The sequence below is a fragment of the Giraffa tippelskirchi genome, chromosome X (genome assembly GCF_054371585.1).
Source record: "Giraffa tippelskirchi isolate mGirTip1 chromosome X, T2T-mGirTip1v1.2.pri, whole genome shotgun sequence".
Classification (NCBI taxonomy): Eukaryota; Metazoa; Chordata; class Mammalia; order Artiodactyla; family Giraffidae; genus Giraffa; species Giraffa tippelskirchi.
Genome location: NC_137289.1, coordinates 136,072,615 through 136,084,811, shown reverse-complemented (window position 1 = coordinate 136,084,811; position 12,197 = coordinate 136,072,615). Strand labels below are relative to the sequence as shown.

At 37.3% G+C, this 12,197-nt stretch overlaps 1 protein-coding gene across 1 annotated transcript in view; it reads right to left on the bottom strand.

Moving 5' to 3' along the window:
• The window catches only part of LOC145535772 (uncharacterized), a 172,084-nt gene that overhangs the window by 106,095 nt on the left and 53,792 nt on the right, over nt 1-12,197 (bottom strand). Inside the window, exon 4 of the mRNA XM_081564112.1 lies at nt 9,930-10,017. Within this exon, the coding sequence (XP_081420238.1) occupies nt 9,951-10,017 (67 nt within the window). The 3' untranslated portion in view covers nt 9,930-9,950. The remainder of the gene's footprint in view (nt 1-9,929; nt 10,018-12,197) is intronic.

Sequence of the window (12,197 nt, the reverse complement as noted above, 5' to 3'; positions counted from 1 at the left end):
CGAAAAATCGTTTTGGCCAACCCAACACCTTGCCACCCAAGAGCTCTGATGGAAATGTACAATGAGTTTAATGTTGCTTTCATGCCTGCTAATACAACATTCATTCTGCCATTCATGGGACAAGGAGTAATTTTGACTTTCAAGTCTTATTATTTAAGAGAGTTCCAGAAAAACATCTACTTCTGCTTTATTGACTATGCCAAAGCCTTTGACTGTGTGGATCACAATAAACTGTGGAAAATTCTGAAAGAGATGGGAATACCAGACCACCTGACCTGCCTCCTGAGAAACCTGTATGCAGGTCAAGAAGCAACAGTTAGAACCAGACATGGAACAACAAATTGGTTCCAAATCAGGGAAGGAGTACGTCAAGGCTGTATATTGTCACCCTGCTTATTTAACTTATATGCAGAGTACATCATACGGAATGCCAGGCTGGATGAACCACAAGCTGGAATCAAGATTACTGGGAGAAACATCAATAACCTCAGATACGCAGATGAACCATCTTTATGGCAGAAAGCGAAGAAGAATTAAAGAGCCTCTTGATGAAAGTGAAAGAGGAGAGTGAAAAAGTTGTCTTAAAACGCAACATTGAGAAAACTAAGATCATGGCATCCAGTCCCATCACTCATGGCAAATAGATGGGAAAACAATGGAAACAGTGACAGACTTTATTTTGGGGGGCTCCAAAATCACTGCAGATGGTGACTGCAGCCATGAAATTAAAATACGCTTACTCCTTGGAAGAAAATTTATGATCAACCTAGAGAGCATATTAAAAAGCAGAGACATTACTTTACCAACAAAAGTCCATCTAGTCAAAGCTGTAGTTTTTCCAGTAGTCATGTATGGATGAGAGAGTTGAACTATAAAGAAAGCTGAGTGCCAAAAAATTTATGCTTCTGAACTGTGGTGTTGGAGAAGACTCTTGAGCGTCCCTTGGACTTCAAGGAGATCCAACCAGTCCATCCTAAAGGAAATCAGTCCTGAATATTCATTGGAAGGACTGATGCTGAAGCTGAAACTCCAATACTTGGGCCACCTGATACGAATAACCAACTCACTGGAAAAGACCCTGATGCTGAGAAAGATTGAAAGCGAGAGGAGAAGGGGATGACAGAGGATGAGATGGCTGGATGGCATCACCGACACAATGGGCATGAATTTGAGTAGGCTCCAGTAGTTGGTAATGGACAGGGAGGCCTGGTGTGCTGCAGTCCATGGGGTCAGAAAGAGTCAGACATGACTAAGTGACTACACTGAACTGAACTGAACTGCTCCTTGGAAGAAAAGCTATAACCAACGTAGACAGCATATTAAAAAGCAGAGGCATTACTTTGCTGACAAAGGTCCGTCTAGTCAAAGCTATGCGCTTCCCTATTGGCTCAGACAGTAAAGAATCTGCCTGCAATGTGGGAAACCTGGGTTCGACCCCTGGGTTGGGAAGATCGCCTGGAGGAGGACATGGCAACCCACTCCAGTATTCTTGCCTGGAGAATCCCTGTGGACAGAGGAGCCTGGTGTGCTACAGTCCATGGGGTCGCAAAGAGTCGGACACAACTGAGTGACTAAGCACAGCACAACACAGTCAAAGCTATGGTTTCTCCAATAGTCATGTATGGATGCGAGAGTTGGATCATAAAGAAAGCTGAGTGCCGAAGAATTGATGCTTTTGAACTGTGGTGTTGGAGAAGACTCTTGAGAGTCCCTTGGACTGCAAGGAGATCCAACCAGTCAATCCTAAAGGAAATCAGTCCCGAATATTCACTGGAAGTTCTGATGCTGAAGCTGGAGCCTCAATACTGAGGCTACCTGATACGAAGAACTGACTCATTGAAAAAGACCCTGATGCTGGGAAAGATTGAGGGCAAGAGGAGAAGGGGACAACAGAGGATGAGATGGTTGGATGGCATCACTGACTCGATGGACACGAGTTTGAGTAAGCTCCAGGAGTTGGTGATGGACAGGGAAGCCTGGCATGCTGCAGTCAATGGGGTCACAAAGAGCTGGACACGATTGAGTTACTTAACTGAACTGAACTGAAAGTAAGAGTTTTCTTTCATCTACCAGGTTGGAAAAACCTGAAATGTGTAATAATTTCCAGTTATGACAAGTGTACAGAGAATCAGGCACTCTCAGACACTGTCATTAGGACTATAATTGGTACAAGTATTTAGGGAGTAATTTAGCATTTTCTATTAAACTATAAAAGCATTGCTCATGACCCAGTAATTCCACTTTCAGAAATGCATTCTATAAAAAACTCTTGTGCAAGTGCACAAGAACATGTATAATACACACTGCAGCACCGTTGTAATAGTGATAAATTACAATGTCCATTAATGGGAAGGAGTAAATAAGTTATGAAACAACTATGAAATGAAATACTGTATTACTATTAAAAGAATGAGGGAGAGCACGTACTCTAGAATGCAAGCTCTTATGTCTCCATTCTCTGATCAAAAACTAAAGCTCTCCTTAGGGGAAAAAAAGAATGAAGGTAGCTAAATGTACTAATATGGAAAGCAGTCCGTGAAATATTTAAATTGTACCTATTCATATGCACTTTATGCACCAGTGAATGCTATATGCTATATAGATGCATATGTATAAGTCATTGAGTTGTTCAGAACTCCAATAGCTATCTTGTCTCCATGGAGGGATGACAGAGATAATCTCGAGAAAATCAAATCAAAAAGAAATACATTATTGAGCCACTATAGTCTGGAAAAATCTCACCTTCAAACTTCTGGTTATGTGGAATAGTAAACATCCTACTGTTTAAATCCCTTCCATTTGGGTCTTTTGCTACTTAGCCAGAAAATTCTTAACCATAACAGTTGGGTTATCACCACAACTTTAAATCAGATGACTTAAAAGAAATTTATGTGATATTTTTATATTACATAGCCACAGAAGCTTTCCAGAGAAAGGAATTCTAAGGGAAAGAATGGAGAATTAATTTTACTTGAATTCTTTATTGTTTCTTTTCATAGGAATAAGATTAAATCAAGACAAATCCCTGAGATTCAGATATCATATAACAAAATTCATATTAAAAATATAAATTTTAAAACATGAAGAGTTACTACTTCTAAAATATTAGTAAAAATTATTGTATTATTTATTGAAAGATAAAAATTTTAGGAAGCACTTTTCCTTTAAAATTCATTTTGCTTAATACTATACATCAAACTTCATTTATATTAGTGATATTCTGAAACCTGTATATTCTAGCTTGAGTTGCTCAAAAAAAGCAGAGTCTGACACAAGGGCTTACATGCAGGTGGTTTACTCAGGGGTTATGGAAAGGCTGAAATATGGAAGGAATAAAAACAAATCAAAGAGTGCCTTAGTGAGCAAGGTAGTGCTGTGGGTAATTGGGGCTCAAATCCACTGGGACCCCTGCCAAAAAACATGTAGAAAGTATCTCAGACTTGCACCCCCACGGCCTTCTTGAGGATTCACTTCCTTCAAGTGCAAAGCAAGAATTTGTTCTTTTCATGAATTCTAAAATCAGATACAGCTCTAAAATTTGTATTTATGTATAGACACAAATGATGCTTTGATTGACCAAAAGTAATACAACAAAGCAGAAGATATTAAGAAGAGGTGGCAAGAGAACACAGAAGAACTGTACAAAAAAGAGCTTCACGACCCAGATAATCACGATGGTGTGATCACTCACCTAGAGCCAGACATCCTGGAATGTGAAGTCAAGTGGGCCTTAGAAAGCATCACTATGAACAAAGCTAGTGGAGGTGATGGAATTCCAGTTGAGCTATTTCAAATCCTCAAAGGTGATGCTGTGAAAGTGCTGCACTCGATATGCCAGCAAATTTGGAAAACTCAGAAGTGGCCACAGGACTGGAAAAGGTCAGTTTTCATTCCAATCCCAAAGAAAGGCAATGTCAAAGAATGCTCAAACTACCACACAATTGCACTCATCTCACATGCTAGTAAAGTAATGCTCAAAATTCTCCAAGCCAGGCTTCAGCAATACGTGAACTGTGAACTTCCAGATGTTCAAGCTGGTTTTAGAAAAGGCAGAGGAACCAGAGATCAAATTGCCAATATCCGCTGGATCATCGAAAAAGCAAGAGAGTTCCAAAAAAACATCTATTTCTGCTTTATTGACTATGCCAAAGCCTTTGACCATGTGGATCACAGTAAACTGTGGAAAATTCTGAAAGAGATGGGAATACCAGACAATCTGAGCTGTCTCTTGAGAAACCTGTATGCAGGTCAGGAAGCAACAGTTAGAACTGGACATGGAACAACAGACTGGTTCCAAATAGGAAAAGGAGTACATCAAGGCTGTATATTGTCACCCTGCTTATTTAACTTATATGCAGAGTACATCATGAGAAACGCTGGGCTGGAAGAAACACAAGCTGGAATCAAGATTGCTGGGAGAAATGTCAATAACCTCAGATATGCGGATGACACCACCCTTATGGCAGAAAGTGAAGAAGAACTAAAGAGCCTCTTGATGAAGGTGAAGGAGGAGAGTGAAAAAGTTGGCTTAAAGCTCAGCGTTCAGAAAACTAAATCATGGCATCTGGTCCCATCACTTCATGGGAAATAGATGGGGAAACAGTGTCAGACTTTATTTTTTTGGGCTCCAGAATCACTGCTGATGGTGACTCAGCCATGAAATTAAAAGACGCTTACTCCTTGGAAGGAAGGTTATGGCCAACCTAGATGGCATATTTAAAAGCAGAGACATTACTTTGCCAACAAAAGTCCGTCTAGTCAAGGCTATGGTTTTTCCAGTGGTCATGTATGGATGTGAGAGTTGGACTATAAAGAAAGCTGAGTGCCGCAGAATTGATGCTTTTGAACTGTGGTGTTGGAGAAGACTCTTGAGAGTCCCTTGGACTGCAAGGAGATCCAATCAATCCATCCTAAAAGAGATCAATCCTGGGTGTTCATTGGAAGAACTGATGTTGAAGCTGAAACTCCAATACTTTGGCCACCTCATGCGAAGGGTTGACTCCTTGGAAAAGACCCTAATGCTGGGTAGGATTGGGGGCGGGAGGAGAAGGGGACGACAGAGGATGAGATGGTTGGATGGCATCACCAACTCGATGAACATGGGTTTGGGTAGACTCTGGGAGTTGGTGATGGACAGGGAGGCCTGGCGTGCTGCAATTCATGGGGTCGCAGAGAGTCGGACAGGACTGAGCGACTGAACTGAACTGAACTGAACCTAATACAACAAAATTCATACTGTAAGCATGAGTAATTTCATTAATGTATTTTGAAATACATGCCAAACTCCCAGGATACTATTCCATATAATAATGCACAATGGGAAATTCAGTAGAAAAAAAAATAGCCTTCAACTTACTGGATTTTTTTTCTATTTTATTATAAAGAATCTATACTATGACCAGGCAGTACTGGGAAATAAGTCACAGCTGAGAAGAGCTGATCCTTCAGTTGAGAATGTTTGGGATACTTTTACTCTGCCACTAAATATTTCAATATGTTTTAGCTATAAATTGATTCAGTCATAATAACTATGTGGAATCAAAAGAACAAACAGAAACTGCTATAACTGCTATATCTAAAACAAGAGTGATCCAAAAGAGTAGAATAACTTGAAAAAATCTTTATCAAAACTGACATTAAAGTATTTGGAATTGTTCATTCCAGTTATTTACAACCGCTTTCTAGATAGATAGATACAGATGTCACATCATTATTTATTTATTTCAATCCACTGTTACATGCTCAACTTAACTTACTTTACTACTTACCACACTAAATGGACACCTATTATAATTTTATAGGTTAGAATGATAATATAATACCTTCTAATTTATTAATTCAACTCTATATCTAAAAATAAAGATTTTATAAATATGTTTATGGAATTTCCCCTTTCTTATGAAACATAAAATTGTTGATATATTTACCCGACATTTTGGCAATTACCTTTGTATTCACAATTAACAATAAGAGGAAATTTAAGAAAATTTAATTTTTTATTTGAATAATGGAAGAAATTTCACAATGCATTTCAGTTTATCATATTATCTGATGGTTTTGAATTTATGTTTATGTGTCTATCCTAAAATTTTAAAAGAACATTTGTGGGGAGATTCTCATTTTCTCTAATGATTTCAACTGCTCCTATATTTTAATTATTGAATGAAAATCTGTAAAATAATACCTGTAAACCTAGCCAAGCAGGTTTTATGTACTTTATTTATATGTACACTGCAACTACTCAACTTCTCACTGATTGTAATCAATTCTTTTTTAAGCCACCTTGAACTTTAGTGGATATTTTGTGTATTATAGGTAAGGCTTGAGTGCATGTCCCAAAAAGCATTTTATTCTAATACCAACAGTCTTTGCAGTGTTCATGGTTTGTTAATATCACATAAAATTCTCTAATGTGAACAGAGAATGTATACTAGTGTCTAGATACTTTACTTTTGAAGGTGGGTTTAAATCTTCTCCTAAGCAATGGAATGAACAAAAGATTTATTTGTTCACTGTGGTGGGTCTCACAAGATTTTGCCCCTATTAAACTTCTTTCCCAGTGTTAATCCCTTCATAAACCATTAGGTAACACAAAGTAGGCTTTGATTCGGTGTACTGTTAAAAGTGGACGGAGGAGCCTGGTAGGCTACAGTCCAAGGGGTCGCAAAGAGTTGGACACGACTAAGCGACCTCACTTTCACTGTTAAAAGAGCTTCATAACTGAACTCATAAGAGAACTCATACTTCTAGCAGCATTATTTTCCTTTTGCTGTAGATCTGTGTTCTGGAGAGGTGTCACCCAGAGAACTTTGAAAAACAGCACAAGTGTGAAACAAGAGTTTGCATCCTATCAGGAATTTGGGATTTTTATATGAATTGTCTCTGACAAATGTTTGGCATACAAACATTTATATGCGAGGGTTAGGAGGGGTCATAAAAGAAAAACAGCTGTGTTATAAACCTCTTAGTCTCCAAACCCCTGGGAAAACATAGGCATGTTTAGACTTTTAGCAGTTTACTTCACAGCTTTGTAAAGATCAACACTCGTACAGTCTAGAGTCTGAAAAAAAATACAGACTCTTTCCCTTTGGCAATTTTTCTTTTAATCATATACATTTTTCAACCAAATTAAATTTATACAGTTCCCCTATTTTCATTTCTCTTTCCACCTCAACCAATCCTGAATTAACCAATAAACAAATTACATACAGTTGACCCTTTAAGTAATACATATTTGAAATGTGCAGGTCTACTTATACCTGGATTTTTTTTTTTAGTGAATAGGTACTATGGTACTACGCAATCCACATTTGATTGAACCCACAGATGCAGAATCGTGGATAGAGACCTGACTGTAAAGCTATAATGGAATTTGTCCACTGCACAGGTGTTAGCACCCCGAACCTTTGCGTTGTTCAAGCTCAACTGTATGCGCTGTTCGAGCTAAACTGTATATGCTAGGAAAACAATACCACAGCAGTATACAAAAATTCTTTATGAAATAATGTAACATTTTATATCTGCACCTCTCCACCCTAGCATTAAAGCAGAATTGGCAAAGTTACAATTTGGATGGAATTCCTTTCTTTAGTATTAGCATTGTTTCTTTTTATTTATTTATCAGGGTGGGATACCATACTCTTCTTTGTTTATGACTTCTAATTGTCTTCTTTTTAACATTTCATTATAGAAATTTTCAAACACATACCAAAGTAGACAGAATAATGTAATGAACTCTCACATACTGATCACCCAGCTTCAACAATCTATAAATCTTGATAATTACTTGATTTATACTTCTATCCATTCTCAGTCCCCACCCATTATTATTCTGCAGCAAATCTGATATTATATCATTATATTTCTAAGTATTTACCTGTGCATCTCTAAAATAGATCTGTTTGAAAAATTCAAAATGATAAAAATAGCTCAAAGAAAATTCATACTTCTTTAAAAAGATTACTTTCTTCGCAAAGATTACCAACTGCTAACATTTTTGCAATGTTCATTTTATCTTTTTCTATATAGTATATAAATATATATGTAAACATATTCCAATTTTTTGGCGAGCCATGTAAGTTTAGGTTGCAGATATTATGACCCTCCACCTTGAAATATTTCATCATGCATCTCTTATGAATAAGGATATTCTCTTATATAACCATATAACAATTATCAATTCAGGAAATGTAACACTGATACTGAAGGGAAGCAAAATATGCCACCACAAAATATTCTGAATTAAAGTTACTTAAGAAGTAGCTGGTACAAGAAGGACACTCTGACCCTCCCTTTCCCCCCTGGAAGCAGAAAATAAATCTCCCATGTGAAAGGTGCCCTTCCTGTACCAGGAGGGTAGAAGGTATTCATATCATCAGAAATATGGAATTTAAGGCTGTATGTACAAACCTTGTTCCTCACTAACATACTACCCCAAGGCCAAACTTGTCAATTCTTCACAAATTTATTATTTCTTTGTCTAAAAGATATAAAAGCTTCCTGCTTTGGTCACTTCTTTGAGTCTGATGTCTTTATGAGCTCCTATACATACGAAATTATTTTTTTTTTCCAGTTAATTTGCTGTATGTCAATGTAATTATTCGACCAGGCAAAAAACTTAGAGGGGAATAAAGTAAAAGTTTTCGTTCTCTATAACACAATACTTTTGTTTAATACATAGTCCATATTTAAATTTCTCTGATGGTCCCAACAATGCCCTTTATAGTAAATAATTTCAATCTGGGACCCAATTCAAGATTACATTTAGTTATCATATATCTTTAATATCCTTTAATCTGAAATGATTCCTTAGTCTATTTTATTTTTTATGATATTGACATTTTGAAAAGTATATATCAATTTGTCTGTGGAATGTTTTTCAATGGTCTTAATGTAGCCCTGGTATCAACCATCTCTATCACTACTCTGTGACATTTTGAAAAGTATAGATCAATTTGTTTGTGGAATATTTTTCAACTGTCTTAATATAGCCCTGGTATCAACCATCTCTATCGCTACTCTGTAGGCCTTTGACTTCTTTTGTGGGTGCCAAACAGACAACTGAAGTTGTCTTCACTTAGAATCTCTCTTTAAGATAAATGTATTTGTATTTGTAGGGAAGTGAAAGGCAATGTGGGGAAGGAAATCAGAGTGGACACTCTTAAGTATAGGCTTAAAGTCATTAAGATTCAAACACTTAATGTTTTCATTACAAGCTTTTTCAATTGCTTCTTTCTGTTACTATTTTTACAACTTCACTTGACAAGTGCTCCAAGTCGAACATCTTAATAAGGAAGCATGTGTATCTGATGAGATTTGGTGAGCAAGCTGAGACTGTTGCTGTAACATACTAGTTTGCTTTTACTTGCCCTAGGCCCTGCATTGGCCTCTTAAATCCATCCTCCCACTGCAGTCAGAGGAACCTATTTAAAAACACAACTCTGCCCATGTTATTCCTCTGCTGAAAGTCACCAGTGAGATAAAGTTCAGGCTCCATAGCATGACGCAAAAAGTCTTCCATAGCTTGATATATCCTAGCTATTGCTCCAGTTTCTCATATTTCTTTCTGACATTCCCAAAGAGGAATATGTATGTGCCCAGAGGTATGGAACAGTATGCTATAAGGATCAGTGTGGTGCAATTTCCTAAAGCTTCAACTTTACACAATGGTAAGGAATTGTGGCAGGGTGTATTTTCCGAAGACAGTTGCCAAAATACATCTCATCCCACACACTCCTCTTCTTAAATGTGAAAGTTCACAAATCATCAAGAGGCTCTATACTCCCTTCTCTTCCAAAACATGTATGTGTATGTGTGTGTGTGTGTGTGTGTGTGTGTGTGTGTGTGTGCACGCATGCATCCATGTGGGTATATGACAATATTTGTATCAATGCAAACTATAACATAAAAATCCTTCAGAATTGTCATACCTAGAAACTTGGTGAATCCAATCATGATTCCAGACCATCTGTTTTCAATGCTGGATTCACACACACCAGGGGATTTGCAAGGCCATCACTAAAATATGGGAAAAGATTATAGAACCTGAATTTCTTTTTTATTCTTGTACTTCTTTGATTTACATTTTATAGGTTTTAAAATATATAAAACTACACTATTATATACTGTATTTGATTTTAGCCAAAAGGCCAAAAAGTTATTATCAGATACTGTAAGTCATTAGCCACATGTGGTTATTTAACACTTGAAATGTGGCATCTGAATTGACATACTAAAAGTTTCAAATATACACCAAATTTCATAGACTTAGTATTAAAAATGTAAAATAGCTCATATTTTTATATTGATGCCATGTTGAAATTATAATACTTTTGATACAATGACTTAATTGAAATATATTATTAAAATTAATTCCTTGTTTCTTTATATTTTTTTAATTTGCCTCCAAGTTAGTTCAGTGGTGGTCAACTATTTGCGACTCCATGGAATGCAGCACACCAGGCTTCCCTGTCCATCACCAACTCCCGGATCTTGCTCAAACTCATGCCCATCGAGTTGGTGATGCCATCCAACCATCTCATTCTCTGTCGTCCCCTTCTCCTCCTGTCTTCAATATTTCCCAGCATCAGGGTCTTTTCAAATGAGTCAGCTCTTCATATCAGGTGGCCAAAGTATTGGAGTTTCAGCTTCAGCATCAGTCCTTCCAATAAATATTCAGGACTGATTTCCTTTAGGATTGACTGATTGGATCTCCTTGCAGTATAAGGGAGTCTTCAACAAAGAGTCTTCTCCAACACCACAGTGCAAAAGCATCAATTCTTCAGTGCTCAGCTTTCTCTATAGTCCAACTCTCACATCCATACATGACTACTGGAAAAACCATAGCTTTGACTAGACGGACCTTTCTTGGCAAAATAATGTCTTTGCTTTTTAATATGCTGTCTAGTTTGGTCATAGCTTTTCTTCCAAGGAGCAAGCGTCTTTTTATTTCATGGCTGCAGTCACCATCTGTAGTGATTTTGGAGCCCCTCAAAATAAAGTCTGTCACTGTTTCCATTGTTTTGCCATCTATTTGCCATGAAGTGATGGGACCAGATGCCATGATCTTAGTTTTTTGAATGTTGAGCTTTAAGCCAACTTTTTCACTCTCCTCTTTCACTTTTATCAAGAGGCTCTTTAGTTCCTCTTCACTTTCTGCCATAAGGGTGGTGTCATCTATGTATCTAAGGTTACTGATATTTCTCCCAGCAATCTTGATTTCAGCGTGTGCTTCATCCAGCCTGGCATTTAGCATGATGTACTCTGCATGTAAGTTAAATAAGCAGGGTGACAATATACAGCCCTGACGTACTCCTTTCCCGATTTGGAACCATAATAATTTGCCTCCTAGAATATTTTAAATTATATATGTGGCTTTCATTTGTGGCTCAAACTATATTTTTATTTGATAATGTTGATATACAATACAGTTTTATAGTAATATGACATGTAAGTTTTAAACTAATAAGCCTATATTGGGAGATGCATGTTTACACATTTTTATAATAATAGGAGTGGGCAATTAGAAATGTTTGGAGAATACTGATCTAGAAATTCATATGGGAAATCCATTTTAAATTATGTAGAATACAATGTACCAAAAGGAAAAAAGCATCCATTTCCATTCTGTTGTCTTTTCTCCTCACAAGTCCTCAGAAAATAGTCATTGTTTTCTAAATCAATACACCTCTGTGTGTAGGACCCAGTCTGGGTCCTACTCTATAGGATCTACTCTATAGTTTTGCTCCAGATACCCTACTGGCAAAGCTGCTAGTGTGGGTCTTTCTCACTAACCAGCTACCTCATCCAAAAGCTGCTGTCTCAGAGGGCCTCAGGTTAGTACTGGCTACATATTTGCGGGGCCCAGAGCAAAAAGAAAACACAAGCCTACTGTTCAAAAATTATTAGGTATTTTAAGAAAGCAAAAGCAGAACATTAAACTAAGTGCAGGGCCTTTCTGAGCCCTTGGCCCTGGGCAACTGCATATATCACATTCTCATGAAGCTGACCCTGCCTCAGGTCATGTACCTTTTCAGAGCCTCCAGGTGTTCTTATTTCTTTCATATCCCTAGATAATTACTGTGAGGTACTGAGAATTCCCCATCCTGATTTAGCACAGTGATTATAGGTCTTTATAATTATAGTTCCTTAAGTAAAGTCTCTACTCTTCCATTAAGCTGCTAAAACCATAAGTTTTC